The sequence below is a fragment of the Phyllostomus hastatus genome, unplaced genomic scaffold, assembly GCF_019186645.2.
Source record: "Phyllostomus hastatus isolate PE091 unplaced genomic scaffold, TTU_PhHast_1.1 phas_scaffold_345, whole genome shotgun sequence".
Taxonomy (NCBI): Eukaryota; Metazoa; Chordata; class Mammalia; order Chiroptera; family Phyllostomidae; genus Phyllostomus; species Phyllostomus hastatus.
Window position 1 is genome coordinate 28,754,512 of NW_025334024.1, and position 16,161 is coordinate 28,770,672.

A 16,161-nucleotide genomic window follows, 5' to 3' on the forward strand; every position below is an offset into this window, starting at 1 on the left:
ACCTGTCAAGGGTCCCCACTGGCCCTTTTGGAATTGCCCCAACCCAGAGAGGCCACACTGTACCCCAGGATCAGGGGTCCCGCACATCAGCTATATCCCAGAGGTCCCTCTCCGCTGGGGCACTGATGTCTGAAGACCCAGCTGAGGTGGGGCCCTGGCCAGCCCCTGCCTCTCCCGAGGCCTGGGCCTGAGAGAGCTGGACAGAGGCCATTTCCTAGGAATGCCACACCCCCCAGTGGCCAGCCTTCCTCAGTGCCTCCCTCCTCCTCCTCCTCCTGACTCTTCTGGAGGCCACGAGTCCTCAACCATAAAGACCCTCCAGAGGGGAGGAATCATCATGACAAAACAGTATCTATTATTCATTCATTCATTCATTCATTCATCCAACAAATATTTCTGGAGGGACTGCGCTGAGCCCATCCTGGCCGGAGGCTGCCCACTGTTCCTTGCACGTGGGCCTCTCCAACATGGCAACTTGCATCATCGAAGCACTCGAGCCAAGAAGGCAAGAGGGTGAGGGTTGCCTAGCAATACAGAAGTCACACTCTTACGTAGCTGAATCACAAAAGTGACATGTCATCACCCTTGCCACATTCTGTCGATGAGAAGCAAGTCTCTAGGCAGTCCCTGCTCAGGTAGAAGACACGAATACCAGCAGGCAGGAGTCTTTTAGGGTCATCTTAGAGTCTGCCCGACACAGCATGGCTCAGTTCAACTGGCATCTTCTAGTGCCTTTTATGTGCCAGGCTCTGTCCTGGGGCTGGGAATAAAAAAATTAGGTGAGTTAGGGTTTCTGTCTCCCGGGAACTTTTTCTGTGAAGCATCTTCTGCTTCGGGCGGTTACTCATTTTTCGCAGCTGTGGACACCGGGGGAACGGTACAGGACCTCTGTTGAGGGGAGGAGGGAAATCACTCGCTCCGTGGTGTGAAAGTGTTAACCAGACCCTCTTTCAACATGCCAGAGCTGTCAGAGGGGCGAAAAAGACACACAGAGAGAGTAAGCTAGCTCTGAGGGGTGTCGGCACAGTAGTGGCCACTGCGCTGGGTGCTGTGGACACCAAGGGAACCAGATCAGACCCTGCCCTGGGCGAGCTGACTGCACACCTAGGAGCAGACAGGTAAACTCACAGGTTCAGCCTGGAGCCAGGCATGCCACCATGGAGGCCAGACCCACCAGGGAGCTGGCACTGCAGTCCTCCTTAAGCAACAGGAGTTACAGCCAATGGCTGAAGCCAGCTTTGCCCTGTACTTGGAGGCCTTTATATGTCATCACATCAGTTTGGGGGGGGTGTGTGTGTGTGTTTTAAGATTAGAATCCCTCAGTTTCCGATGTGATGGGTTTGCTGGATCTGGCGTCCAGTACGGGGCTCGGTGTTAAATATTGTGCAAAGAAAGCAGAGAGAGAAGGCAGGAGTCAGTGAGGGTGGAGGGGCGACGAAAAGGGAGAAAAGGGGAGGGAGGAAGGGAAGAGAGAGGGGAGAAAAGGGGAAGAGCGAGGAAGGAGGAGAGAGAAGGGGTAAAGAGAAAAAGAGAGGAAGAAAGAGATGAAGCGAGGGAGAGAAAGACCGTCAGGAAAGGTTGGAAAGAGGAAGAGATGAGAGACAGGAAGGAGAGAGGGGAAGGGAGTAAGGCAGCGACGGAGGTAAGGAAGAGAGAAGTAGGAGAGTAGGGAGATAAGAAAGGAGGGGTTCAGAGCGTGGGCCACGCCCCTGCCACGCCCCCGGCTCTAGCCCCGCCCCCGGGCCGCAGTCTGCAGTTCCACCTCCAGCCGCCAGGGGCCGCTACGCGCAGTTGGCCGCGCCCCGCGTGCCCGCCAAGCCCTCTCTCCCGCCTCCGCGCCGGCCGCTCGCTGACCCGCCGCCTCTCTCGGGCTCCGGCCGCGTCTCGCTCGCCGTCTTCTCGTGAGGGGCCTCGCGCCGCTCGGCGCACGCCGCCCCCCTGCCTCGCGGCGCGGGGTCTCGCGGGCCCCGCTCCCGCCCTCCGCTCGCCTGGCCCGGACCGGAAGCGGCGCCGCACGGCCTGGGCCTGGCGCGGGGGGCGGGCACCGGGGCCCGGGCGGACATGGGCAAGAAGCACAAGAAGCACAAGTCGGACAAACACCTCTACGAGGGTGAGGAGTGGGCCGCGGTGGGGGCGGCAAGCCCGCGGCCGCTCGGGGGGCTTTTCGCGCCTTCGGCTCCCCCTCGAGCGCCCGAGGCGGGCCGGGGCCGCGCCTCCCACGGGCAGGCCCGGACCCGCGAAGGGGGCGCGACCGCCGGGCCCGGCGCGGACCCGGGGCAGGGGCGGCGGCGACACCCGGGACCCCTGGCCCCGGCAGGTGGCGTAGGGAGGCGTGGGACGGCCCCGAGAGGCCCCGAGAGGCCCGGCGGCGTTCGGGGCACCCACTCGGCGAGCGCCCGTCATTCAACAGGTGCTTCGGGGGCGCCCGCTGCGTGCCCGGCGCCGCCGGGGCTTCCTCCGCCTCCCCTCCCCGGCCGGCGGCCGCGGCGCTGCGGACGCCACCCCACGGGCGCCTCCTTCAATCCAGCCCCTTTCCCTTTCTTTAAAGAGTACGTGGAGAAGCCCCTGAAGCTGGTCCTCAAAGTGGGAGGGAACGAAGTCACCGAGCTCTCCACCGGCAGCTCGGGGCACGACTCGAGCCTCTTCGAAGACAAGAACGATCATGACAAACACAAGGACCGAAAGCGGAAAAAGAGAAAGAAAGGCGAGAAGCAGGTTCCAGGGGAAGAGAAGGGGAGAAAACGCCGGCGCGTGAAGGTAAATGCGGCTGGGCGGCTTCTGCTGCTCACAGGTGGCCCCTCTCCCGGCTCCCGCCTGCGGCTGCCCGGCTCACCGCCTTCCCTCGGGCCCGCGTGCCGCCCGAGCGCCCGGGGCGGCCGCCGGGTTTTGAGCAGGCGCGGGGCTGAGTGGAAACGTGAGTCACCTGTGCGCCCCGGCAGTTTGTTTAATTATGCTCGGAGACAGCTGTGCTCGCCCACCAGGTGTCCGAGCAGCTCGCCCTGATTGCCAGGAGCTGCTCCTGAGCGCCGGCTCCAGCTGCGAGAGCCTCAGGCTCCAGGATTGTGAAATACTCATTTAAAGAGTGCAGGGGACTGCCCTGGCGGGCTGACCCTGTTGGTTGGAGCATCGGCCCCATACGATAAGGTTGCAGGTTCGATCCCCAGGAGGGCACATGCAGGAATCGACCAGTGAATGCATCAATAAGTGGGACAACAAGTCGATGTTTCTCTCTCTCTCCCTCTCTTCCCCTCTCTTCCCCTCTCTTCCCCTCTCTTCCCCTCTCTTCCCCTCTCTTCCCCTCTCTTCCCCTCTCTTCCCCTCTCTTCCCCTCCACCCCCCTTCCTTCCTCATGCACGCTCGCTTTCTCTAAAGTCAGTAAATTTTAAAAAATAAAGTGAATGGGATCTATAAAGATTGACATTTTGCTCCAAAACAAATGCTGTAATGCCAAATGTTTAACAGGCAACTTCCAGCTTTTAAAACGAAGTTTGAGTCATTGAAGAGGAAAATTGGATTGAGACCTTTAAGGGATGTGACACCAGTAATAAAAATAAGCATTTTTTTGACCACTGACAGTTAATAGACAAAAAGTAAGGAGCTGCCTCCTTGGTTCGTAAGCTGGACAAGACATAATAATTAACCATGTATCCACGAATGACCGCATGCGTACCCGGAATTCTCCTGGACCCCCGCCCGTCCCAGCCCAACCCTGTCGCTGAGGGCCTCACCAAGCCCACTGCGGTATCTGGAAGATAGATTCCCGTGGGTTCATTTTATAGTTTCTCGTCTGTTGGGATTCCCAACAGAAGCGCTCTGTTCCGGGGGCCTGAACACGTGGGCAGTCGTTAATCTCGGTCTCTCTCTGCAGCTTCTTGAATCTGCTCCTCTCTGCTCAGTTCGTGTTGCCTTTCCCGAGACTGTGGCAGTGTATTGAACTACCTGTGTTTCCCTTTCTTAAGTCATCAAGTCCATATATGCACGTGATTTTTTAACAAGAATTTCTGGTGGTACGGAAATGAACAAAATGGGGGAGGGAGTTTTCCTCACCCCAAACCCTCATGCAGCCTCTCCTTCCAGAGGTAACTAGTTTGTTTTTTTAAGTATTTTTTTATTAGTTGTATAGTAATTTGTGACCATAGTTTTAAAAAGAGTATTGTGTGGCTTCTGACACAAAGGCGTTCTCCTGCTCCATCCTGGAGATTTACTTCCCAAACATTTTAGTTTTCCCTTTGTACATCCCTCTCCATTTCTAAACGTCGTTTCGCATCGCCGCTTACTGATGTCTCCGCTTGCGTCCTTTACCAATGCCACGTTACAGACGATGGGGATTGAAATCAGCGTTCTCACGCTGCTTGGTGCCCCCATGTCTCCCCCCGCCCCCCAGTGTGGGTGCAGCACGCTCGGCGGTGGGGCCAGTGTTGGGTGTCGGCGTGTAGTTACTGCTCACGGAAGCAAGCAGCATGCACAGATGCAGGTCTGAAGACCCCCCCCCCCCCGGTGGCGGTTCCGCACCCAGTCAGGCACCCCCGTGTTCCAGGACCCCATCCTCGCAGCCCTCCGCCCCGCCCGCTCGGGCCCAGTCCAGGGTGCCCCAGGCCTGCGGGACCCACGTCTTCCTCCCGATTTGTTCCCTGGTTCTGGGCGGTCTCACCTCGGGCAGCTTCCTAAGAAGGCGTGTGTGGGAGGTAGATTTTTACGGGGTCTCACGGGGTGAAAACCTTGATCCCACCTTCGTATAGTGTCCTCACGTAGGTTGATGGCTTGACTCAGCACGGAATTCCACCTGAAGACTGTGTTCTCCCAGGATCGTGCAACCATTGCCGAGTTGTCCTCTGGCTTCCAGATTTGCTGCTGAGAAGTCCGTTGCTGTTGTGATTCTTAGTGCTTTGTGTGTGACCAGTGTCCGCTCTCTCGAAGTCCTCGGGATCCTCCCCTTTGTCTCCGGCGCTGTGCTTCACAAGAAATGGTCTTGCTTTCAGTTCTGAGGTATGCGCGCGAAGTGTGCCTGTGCCCGTGCCCACTCCCTTCGCTCTGCGCTCGCTCCCCTCTCTGGCACCCCCGCCGTCCTCATCCTCAGTGCGGGACTCCGGCTCGTCCTCGGAGTCTCCTCCTCTCTCCTCTCCTCCTTCCTCTCTCTCTCTGTGTGCTTCCTTCCAGGAGAGGGCCTGATCCTTATCTTCTGGTTCTGCCCCTGCATTTTATTTCAGATCTCGCTTTAAGAAATCTTGTTCTCTGATTGTCCATGTTTTAGTAGCATCTTGTTTTTTCTTCCTTTGAAGTTTTCTTTTGCTCTCTGTAGTATCTTTACTCTCCCTAAAGTTCTTTGATGGATTTGGTCTCTTATGTCAACATCATCCGTTAGCTATCTCTTGGGCCTTTATAGCCTGTTAGCATGTAAACGTGTAGCACAGAAAGGCTGGTTAAGTGCTCTGTGCCTGCACAAAGTTTTGTCAGTGAGTGGACTTCACTGTAGAGTCGCTGAACAGAGACCTGATCGTTTGGAGGGGACCCCCCGACTGTCTGTCCCCACAGGGTACATCGTCTGGGCTTTTCAATGGCCACAGGGAAGAACCGCTCAGCTCTCAGTCCAGCCCCTCCCTCCACTTCCGACCGGGGCCCAGACCTGGAGGCTCTGGTGCCTTGCGTCTCCCCGTACTGAGGTTCTTCAGGGTTCTGGGGTGTGCACTTTCCTCACAGGTGTCACCTCTTCATGCAGGAGGGAGCTTGCTTTCTCTGACCTGCAGAGCCCCTGCTTGCCTGCGTGTCCCCAGTGTGTTGGCATCTTTCATCCACTGTTGTCCCTTCTGCCGTCATCTCTAGCTGGACACTGGGGTGTGGCCCGCTGAACCACTTCCAGTTTTACTTCCGACGGCTACCCCCTAGTGCCAGCCGATGTGTTCTGCACGTCTCGCTCGATCAGCGCTCTCCCTGTTCACCACACTGTTCGGTTACACGGACGCGCCACGTTGCATCTCACGGGACAGGACTGTGAGGTGTTGCACGTGATGCGCAGCGAGCCGCACCGTGCATGCGCATATCTTTCCTGTACGCTTTTCTAAGGACGTCTTCAGGGTCGGTGCTGGGGAGACTCCCCTTCCGTTCCAGCCACGCTGCCCTTTCTTGACAGTGGCTTTAACTACCGTCATCTTTTGATTCCCCCGCAGACTGAGGTGCTGCTGCACCCACGGCCTCGTGCAGACGTAGCGCCTCGCACAGTAGGACCAGTGGGGAAGGTGGAGCGGAAGCTCAGAGAAGCAAAGTGAATTTGCTCAGGGTCCCCTGCCTGGGGACCGGGGACTAGAAATCACGGGACGTTCCAGGCTCCCCGGGGTCATTGGCTCTGTAGAGTCTGTTTGGGTCATCTCTTTTTTTCCAGGCCAGAGCAGCGAGAAGATAAACCCTATACTTTTTCAAAGGCTTCTTAGTTGAGCGATGTCCTTCTTTCAAGTAGGAAATCCCTGAGGACGTCAGTTTGAAACGCCCCAGCCGACAGGACCGGCAGTATTTCCCCTGCAGAACGCTGAGAGTGCAGCAGGCCCTGGCTGTAACCAGCCCGTAACGAAGACACTGCCGCTGCAGAGGTGTGGTGGCTGTTTCTCCTGAAACATTTGCGCGCTGAGCCGCTGGCAGAGAACCTACGTGCTGGCATAACTATGTTACACAACAGTGCCCTTTCCTACAGATTCAGCCTTAAACGTTTTCAAGTCGCTTATTCCCACATTATTTAAAAAAGAAAGACGGCTCGTGAACAGCGCTCACACCACACAACGTGACAGTGCAGGCACACGAGGACAGTTAAGTGAAACCAAGGTGCCAGAGGTGCAGCTCTGTGCGGGCCGTCGCACCGATAAAGGGGCGCCTTACAGAAATTACAGGCGTGCTTATGAAATAACTGTGAGGGACGTGACACAACCGTGCACCCGTCACGGTTGCTGGGAAACCGGGCACTTTACAAAGGACGGGCACTTACTAAGCTCATATTACTTGCTGGGTTCTGTGCTCCATGCTGTACGTACGAGGTCTGTCCAGAAGGTATCCAGCCACGTAATATAAAAAATAGAGACGTTTATTGAAGAAGATACAAGAAACATTGTCCATAGGACAGTGACGCCTCAGTCCCCTTTGAATTAGGCACCTTGGGACCTCACACAGTTCTCCCATTGGCCATCAGCTGCCCCATCGTGTTTTTCTGAATCTCATGGACAGCCTGACATCTCTTCCCTCCCTGTCAAAGGGGATTTTAGTTTTGGGAAAAGCCAGAAGTTGCTGAGCACCAAATCTGGGCTGTAGGGGGGCTAAGTCGCCTGGGTGATTTGATGTTGCACCAAAAACTCTTTGCAGAGACGTGATGCATGAGTGGGTACGTTGTCGTGATGAAGCTGCCAATCACCAGTTGCCCGGAGCTGTGGCCTTCTGAATCATCCAAATAGTTTCGGAGTCTTGAAGCTTAATGCAAAATCTGATGCAGATTTGTTGCTCTGCTCACTCAGTCATTTTTTAATGTGACGGCCACACAGTGCACATGTTCACTCAGCGGGTGTCTGCCGACAGCACTGGGTAGTACGGTGCAGTCGGCGTGGTTCGCGCGCGTGCGCTCCTGTCCACTCTCCTTGGCTGCCAGGTGACACCGACGGTGCGCAGACTGTTCTCGTTGTGTTAACAGCGGCTGGGCTTTTCCCGACAGACCTCGAGTGTAAAGGGGGAAATGGGTAGTCAGTGCTGGATGGGTATGACAAAGTTCTGGAAGTCGGGTGTGCAGAATGGGGGTGTACTTGACACTGCTCCTCACCTTTAGCTTTATCGTCTTTCTCTCTGTTTTAGTGTTGCTTATTGGAGGAGAAGGGAGGGAGAGAAGCGTCAGTCAGTTGCTCTCACACACGCCCCGACCGGGGCCCACACCCGCAGCCCAGGCCTGTGCCCTGACCTGGAGCCCACCTGGCGACCCTCTGCTTTGCAGGATGCCGCCTGCCCACTGAGCCACCCCAGTCAGGGCTCCTCTCTCTCAAGAAAAAGGCAGTAAAATATGTATAGCGTGGAATTTACTATCCTCGTCACGTTTAAGTGTTCCGTTCAGTGGTGTTGAACACGTTCGCGTTGTGGTGCAACCAGCTCTCAGATCTTTCTCACACCCCCTGAATACTGACTCCCCCCTGCCCGCTTCCGCCGGCCCTGGGGGCCACCGCTCTGCCGATAGTGACCGCTCCCCGAGTGAGGCCGCACTGGGTGCCTCCTGCAGGGGGCGTCCTGCAGTGTTCGTCCGTCTGCGCCTGGGCGCGATGTCGTCAGGGCTCACCGTGTGCAGCCCGTGTTAGAATCCCCTTCCTTGTTGAGACCGAGCAACGCTGCACTGTGCGGACGAGCCACACTGCGCGTGCCTGTTCCTCACCGGGTGTGGGCTCCGCTCCCCCTGCTCACTGTCGGAACTGACACTGCCACGCACGCAGACGTCGTGGTCCTGGGACCTGGCTTCCACGTGTCCACGCACGTTCCTGGAAGTGGGACGGCTGGGCCACGTTGTCCTCCGTTTTATGAGCGAGAAGACGGAGGCCCAGGGAGGTGGGGTAGCTTCCTTGCGGTCACGCGGTGAGAGCCGGAGCAGGAAATGGCATCCTGCCCTCCTGGGGGCTTCAGTCTAACACGGGCGTTGACACGGCGCCAGCCTCCGCCCCTTCGCAGCGCGTGGGGGAGTGGGATCGGGGCCCCGGCAGGTGCTGAGTTTTCATTCTCGTGCTCCCCAGTTCCCTTGCAGCGGGGGGAGCCCCGGGACACGTCACTTGGGAGGCCGCACTGGAGCGGTCTTCCGAAATCCCAAGGCAGACAGCTCAGCTGCGGCCGTGTTCTTCACGTGTTGTGCGGGTAAACGTAAAGGGCCACACGTATGAAGCCATGAGTCAGGTTTTACGGGCTGCTGCTGCAGGTGTTGTCAAGGCAGGCTGACCCCAGCGTTCGTTCCTGGGCCGGCTTGAAGAGCAGGTCCCTGCTGGAACGCTCGCTCGCTCCTGCCTAGAGGCAGGTGGTGAGGCCGCTGGCACCCCACGTCGGGAATCCAGGACGGGAGCCCGAAGGCGGGCAGGTGTGAGGGTGTGTGTGGGGACGTGCAGGAGCGTGAAGAGGAGGGTGGGGTGAGGGGTGAGGTGTTGGAGTGGGGGGTTGAACTCGAACGTGCCGGCCATGCGGAGTCAGGTGTTCTGAGTGGAGGAGGGGCCAAAGCCGGTCCCAGTGATGTGACTGTCGGCAGGGGCCAGCCTGTGTGGGAGGGGCGGAGGCCCCCTGGAGGGCTTGCTCTGGGAGGGCTCCGGGAGGGTCTGCATCCTTCCCGGGCCTGTCCCCGGGCCTGTCCAGACAGTGCGACTCCGCTCTGGACCCCGTCCGGACGGCTTTGCGGGTCGGCTGCAGGGCTGGCTGCTCAGGGGGCCAGGCTGGTCCCATCGCTGGGCATGTTGTCAGAGTAAAATGAGTTATTTTAAAATTTTTTCATTTTAAGCATTTTAACTTGTAGGATATTTATAAAGCTGAGGTTAAGTAAAACTTAATGAAAACAGAAAGCTTGTTTTACATAAACAAATGCTAGTGAGCACCTTACCAGGCCCCGAGGGGAACGCCCACCCGTGGGAGCCGACACTGGAGTGTTCACTGTGTGCCGGGCACTGTTCTCGGTTCTCAGTTCAGCACGGCAGCCCTTTGCTGTAGGGGAGCCTGGGGGGGGGGGGGGCGGGGCGGGGCGTGGTACTGTCGTTTCCTTGCGGAGTTAACTGAGGTGTGCAGGTGGAGGAAGCTTGTAACTATGGAGGAGAAACAAGTAACTGTAATTATTAGCAAAGTGGGAATTCTCTCAAAACACGAGTCATTGACTTGTGTGCTGTGACGTCCGCCACACCCAGGACCTCGGGGCTGCTGTGGCTTATCTGGGGCGGCAGCCAGCCCTGCCCCTTGCCCCTCCCACAGACACCTCTTGCCAGAGAAGGGAGGCTCTGAGGGCATCAGAGCAGTGTCTTGCCTCCAAGCCAAGGGCCACCTATTTATTTTTTTATGCAACAGATTGCTGCCAGGCACCTGTTCCCTGCCAGCCTCTGCCCTGAGCTCCCCGGCCAGAAGGAGGGCACGGCTCCCGGCCTGCAGGAGCTCAGCGGGAGGGCAGTGAAGGCCTGGGCCTGGCGAGTGCAAACGGGGGTGTGACCACGGTGTCCTGGGAGTCTCGAGGCCAGCGTCTCTCGTTCCTGTGGGGGTTGGGGGGGGTGCTGGGAGCATGCCCAGAGGGGCGGCCGAACTGTGTGGCCAGTGCAGTTGCAGCCTGGGGCCAGAAGAGAGGGGTAGCTCCCAGCCAGTGAAACAGGTTCCTTCAACTGAGTTCTGAAGTCGCCTGCTAAGGGGCAGTTCTGAAATTGTTTTGCACACTGGAGGCATCGTATACACCCACACGTATATAAAGTGTATATTCTTTTTTCTTTTTTCTTTTTTTTAAATATATTTTATTGATTATGCTATTACGGTTGTCCCATTTCCCCCCTTCTCTCCCCTCCACCCTGTACCCTCTCTCCCACCCACGTTTCCCCCCTTTAGTTCATGTCCATGTGTCATACTTATGAGTTCTTTAGCTTCTACGTTTCCCGTACTATTCTTGCCCTCCCCCATCTATTTTCAGCCTACATTCTATGCTACTCATTCTCTATACCTTTTCCCCCTCTCTCCTCCCACCCCCATGCTGCTAACCCTCCATGTGCCCTCCATTTCTGTGATTCTGTTCCTGTTCTAGTTGTTTAGTTTCTTTTGGTTTTGCTTTAGGTGTGGTTGTTAATAATTGTGAGTTTGCTGTCTTTTTACTATACATGTCTTTTTCTTTATCTTCTTTTCTTAGATAAGTCCCTTTAGCATTTCATAAAATAAGGGCTTGGTGATGATGAACTCCTTTAACTTGACCTTATCTGAGAAGCACTTTATCTGCCCTTCCATTCTAAATGAGAGCTTTGCTGGATAGAGCAATCTGGGATGTAGGTCCTTGCCTTTCATGACTTGGAATACTTCTTTCCAGCCCCTGTCAGCTGATGTCTCTAGACATCAGCTGACAGTCTGATGGGAACTCTTTTGTAGGTTACTGTCCCCTTATCTCTTGCTGCTTCTAGGATTCTCTCCTTCATTTTTACCTTGGTTAATGTAATGATGATGTGCCTTGGTGTTTTTCTTCTTGGGTCCAACTTCTTTGGGGCTCTCTGAGCTTCTTGGGTTTCTTGGAAGACTGTTCCCTTTGCCAGAATGGGGAAGTTCTCCTTTATTATTTGTTCAAATACATGCTCAATTTGTTGCTTTTCCCCTTCCCATTCTGGTACCCCTATAATTCGGATGTTGGAATGTTTAAAGGTGTCCTGGATGCTCTTAAGCTTTTCCTCGATTTTTTGAATTCTTATTTCATCATGCTTTCCTGCTTGGTTGATTCTATCTTCCTTCTGGTCCACTGTATTGTTTTGAGACTCAGATTCCTTCCTTTCACTATTGGCTCTCCTCCGCGTATCTTCCTGCATCTCTTTTATGGTAACCTGCATCCTTTCATCTAAATTGCGCCCAAAATCAACCAATTCCATGAGCTTTCTGATCACCAATGTTTTGAACTGCGCATCTGATAGTTTGGCTATTTCTTGGTCGCTCAAAAGGATGAGTCCTGGGGGACTGATCTGTTCGGTTGGAAACATGTCTTATGTCTTTCCCTGTCTCTCCTTTTTTTTTCCCGGTCTGGTCACTCTTGTTACGGTGGGGGGTGGAGTCTTAGGTGTTCACTGGGGCTGGGCACCCCAGTCAGTAGATTGTGACGTTATATGTGGGGGCGGGGAGGGGAGGGAACAATGGCAGTAGTTCCGTTCTCCTGGGCTCAGACCCTTCTCTGGGATCCTGGGCTGCGAGCTCTGCCCTGGTCCACAATCGCTGCCCCACAGGGTCCGCCAGCTGCAGCTTGCGTACTCAGGGATCACCGCTGCGTTCTTGCGCCCTGGGTGGCTGTCGCGCCGATTTCGCGCCAAATTTTCCCCGACCTCCACGCGCCGCCGACCCGCACCAGCCCCGCGCCCGCCCGGCTCGTCTTCTCCTACCAGTCTGGATATATGGGTCTACTTCAACTTCTTGGCTGTCCAACTTCCATTCAAATAAATCCTCTATCAATTCTGAGTGATATTCTATCTGTAAATTATTGTTGTTCTAATCTTCGTTGTGCGAGGAGGCACGGTGCGTCCACCTATTCCTCCATCTTGCCGGAAGTCTATTTTTTCAAATACACAGGTGTGAAATCCCCAGACTGGCCAGTGTGAAGGACAGAGCGCACTTACCCCCAGACTCGGCTGTGGAGTTGCGTGCCGCGGGCGCACAGCTCTTTCGCGTGCCTCCTGTGGGGCGGGGCCCTGCCCGTGAGGGGTGCCAGCGGGGCAGGCGGGCGCCTGAGTGCCATTGACATCAGTGAGCCCAGAGTCGCTTCTCAAGTGTTACCGCTTACTGGACTAGCCTGCCGTTAGTCGTGGGTAGGTTAGAATGCGGTCTGAATCAGTGCGCTGTGTCATCGCCACGGGAACGGCCGCCCCTCCTCTGTCCTGCCCCAGACCCGCGTGCCCATGGGGTAACTTCCTCTGCCCGAGTGCGCGCGCCCGCCCGCCCCCCAGCCTGGCTGAGTCCCCTGCCCTCAGATCCCAGCCCAGGCGTTCCTCCCGAGAAGCTTTCCTGCCCTCCTGCGGTCCGAATTAGACTCCCCCAGCAGTTCTGCTCTGCCCGAAATCTGTTCGGTTTTGACACGAGCTGTTTAATGTCCGTGCCTGTCGTCACACGGCCACCGGGGCAGAGCTGTGCGTGGGCTCCCCGCCGGTGTGTGTCCGAGCAGCAGAGCTCGTGTCTCGGTGACGGCAGGACCCGCCGTGTGCTGGGTTCCGCCCCTGGGTTCCACAGACGCCGCCTCGTTTGGTCCTCGTGGCGTCCCCTGAGGGGTGCAGTGCCGTCTGTCTGAAAACCTCGGAGACCGGTCTTCCCCGGGTGACACAGTGTGTCCGCGCCCTCGTAACCGGCAGGCGGCGGTGTCAGAACCCGAGCCCACTCTGCAACGGCGAACCCTTCTTCCACAGCTGCCTGGGGGTCAGCGGCTCCGCTGCGTCTGTCCCGTGTCCCGTCTGTGCCTGGCCAGCACCCCGCCTGCTGCCCAGAACTGTGTGAGCAGCGGTTCCCCGTGTCGTCTCCCCTAGGGGACACTCGCAGCCCGGTTCGGAGTGCGTGCCGCACCACGGAAGGAGGTCGGGTCCGGGTCGGAATGGCAGGGGAGAGAGAACTGGAGAGGTCAGAGCTCTTGCTGTGTAGGTGACACCGAGGCTGGCGCAATGGGGTGACGAGCAACGGGGTGACGAGTTCACGGTCACGTTCTGATAAACCAGAAGCTAGTTCTCCGGATTCCTAGGCTGGCAAAGCATGTTGCAGTATCTCATTTAGTCTAGGGTGGAGTCCAAGTGCACGTTTTCATGCCCCTGTGCTCTCCGGGACTCCAGCCCCGCAGGCTGAGCTCTCCTGCCGGACTGAACAGGAAGGTGGTCCCTGTGGGCCAGGCTGACCCGACGACCTCACTGGTGGGGGCGGTTCACAGACCTCTGACCTTCCTTCGGAGCCTTTCCAGCGTTCCCGCCTCACGGCCTCCCTCCGCCATCTCATTCACCCGAAGGCAAACGGAATCCACAGTCAGGTAGGTCTCTGTCCCGCAGGTGACACAGAGGCCTGGTGAGGACACGTGCTGCCTAAGGAGGTCTCCGGGTGTGTTAAGGGGGCGCGGAAGCTTGAGCTCAGGCCTCTGGACCCTGGGCAGCGGACTGTGGTCAGCACCACCTGCTGTGTGAATAAAGCTGTGCTGGCACACAGCCACACCTGTATGTTTGCTCGCCGTCCGTGGCTGTCTCTGCAGCACAGCAGCAGAGGGTAGCAGCCGTGACGGACCTCGTGGACCACAGGGTCTGAACACCCACCTCCGACCGCCCACAGAGACCTCTGCTGACCCCGCCGCAGACTCGCGGCACGCAGCCCCCCTGGCTCGGTCCGCCCAGCAGAGCGCTCACTGCTTCCCATCTGCCTTCCGTCCACAGTTTCCGCCGGATAGGGAGGGGTCTCCGTCTCTGGGGTCTTTTTTACACTCAGCAGAGCTCTCAGCCTGTCGGCCGGTAAAAGAGTCGTGCCACCTTCTCTGAGCAAAAGATGCAGAGCTTCCCAAAGTCAAAAGGCGCTGTTCTAGGGTGTGTCGTGCAGCCATAAGACACAGACACCAGTCAGCATCGTGGCACCTGAGGTCAGGTGCACGGCGAGGACAGTTCACCGCATTGCTCCCTGGAGCCAGCTGGCCCCCTGTGGGAGAGGCGTGGGCCCGAGAGTAGAGCGTGCAGCCCCCTCAGTGGCACTCAGTGTGGTCCCCGCCCAGCAGCACCCCCGGCCTGGGCACTTGACGGTCACGCCACTCACGGGCCCTGTCCTCGGCCTGCTGGGTCCCTCATTCTGGGGACGGGCCCAGGCGTCCGTGTTCTACCAGGACCTTCGGGTGATTCCGGTGCACGTGGGAATTGGACACCAGAGTGAGAACCCAGAATTCAAGTTTCTGGCAACTCCCCAGATAACGCTGGTGCTGCTGGTCGGTTGGGGCCACACTTGGAGCTGATAAGATCCTGTTGAGAATCTTGACTCTCAAGAGCCCAGAATAGACATAGACATTTTTTGCACAATTTTGCTTCAAAATTTAATTTTAAAAAACGCAGACCGCAGAGAACAGGAGAGCTGTCACCGTGGCGCTGAACACCCAGCTCCGGCAGGTCTCCACGTTTCACTTTCTGCTTGTTTCTGTTTCGGGGTTTTTGTTGTTTGAGAAATGGGGACCTTCCTCAAAACCGTTCTGACGGTTCTGGATTTGGGCTCCAGAGTAAGTTCCGGGATGGGCTTGTCAGGTTCCCCGGAAGACCCCACCTTACAGGGTGGGTTGGCGTTGCATTTCACTCGTGGGTTACTTTGGAGAGAACTGACCCTTTCCGTTCACGAACATGGTGCGTTTCCTGTGTCCCGGTCCTCCTCCACGATGGCCTGTCAGCAGTGTTTCATAATTCGTTCCCAGATGTATTAGCTTTTTTTATCAGACTTATTCCCAGGTGTGCTATCTTGCTGTTACGAATGGTATTATTTTTCTGAGTGTTTTCTCCTGGCATCTGCTGTCAAACACTTTTCTCCCCGCTTTGTGAACCTGGTATTCTCTCCCTTTCCAGTAGATGGCAGTAAAACACGTCAGATTTTATTAAGCATGTTGACTGGTGTGTTATTGTTTTCCACTGACATTAAAATGGTTTGTTCTAAAGGTACTCTGAAACCCTTGTTTCTCGGTGACCTCCCTCTGTTCTGTCTAGGAGGACAGGAAGAAGCGAGACCGGGACCGCGGGGAGAGTGAGGCCGAAAAGGACCTCCAGGGCCAGGCCCCCGCCAGACTGGACCTGCCCCCCGAGAAGCCCCTCGCAAGCTCCCTGGCCAAGCAAGAAGGTTGGAACAGCTGCCCGGAGGGAGGCCGGGGTGGGAGCAGCTGGGGCTTTCGCTTTTAAGAGAAAGCGCTTTTCACTAGAATTTTTAAGTTTCTCGTTTTTCCGACATGGAAGAGCTTTAAATTAGCTTCAGTTTGAACTCATACTTATTCGTAAAATAAATGGAATTTCTTCGTGAGCTACTTAGTAATGGATATGAGATGTCGTATAGAAGTAAAATAAGCTAAATAATACTACCTAGTGTCTTCCTTTTCAAAACACTCTTTTCCTTTCTTCTTTGCTCTAGAAGTAGAACAGACACCCCTTCAAGAAGCTTTGAATCAACTGATGAGACAGTTGCAGAGGTAAATGTTTTTTCCAGTATTTTTATGACATGGAAATTGAAATGAGAAATATGGTGTCCAAACCACTTTTCTATTTTTGATTATTCAAAGCTGCATTTTGTGGCCTAAATCCAAGTGTACTTGATTTTAAAGTGGATGACAAATATTTTGCCTGGCAGTAGAAGCCTCCGAGAGGCGGGCTGTTAGATGTTCTTATTTGGTTTGTTTTCACTGGCAGCTTGAAGAGTGTTACGTAATACTCTTAATGGCAAATTTCTTCCTAATTTGAAGTACCTTCTGATGTTAAAGCTTTAGACCAGAAG

At 56.0% G+C, this 16,161-nt stretch overlaps 1 protein-coding gene across 3 annotated transcripts in view; it reads left to right on the plus strand.

Moving 5' to 3' along the window:
- The first annotated feature begins 1,799 nt into the window (after positions 1 to 1,799).
- BRD7 (bromodomain containing 7) overlaps positions 1,800 to 16,161 on the plus strand; it is a 35,932-nt gene continuing 21,570 nt past the window's right edge. For all 3 annotated transcript variants that reach the window (XM_045818373.1, XM_045818374.1, XM_045818375.1), the window contains exons 1-4: positions 1,800 to 2,110; positions 2,549 to 2,757; positions 15,387 to 15,516; positions 15,802 to 15,859. In XM_045818373.1, the coding sequence (XP_045674329.1) occupies positions 2,062 to 2,110; positions 2,549 to 2,757; positions 15,387 to 15,516; positions 15,802 to 15,859 (446 nt within the window). In that variant the 5' untranslated portion in view covers positions 1,800 to 2,061. The remainder of the gene's footprint in view (positions 2,111 to 2,548; positions 2,758 to 15,386; positions 15,517 to 15,801; positions 15,860 to 16,161) is intronic.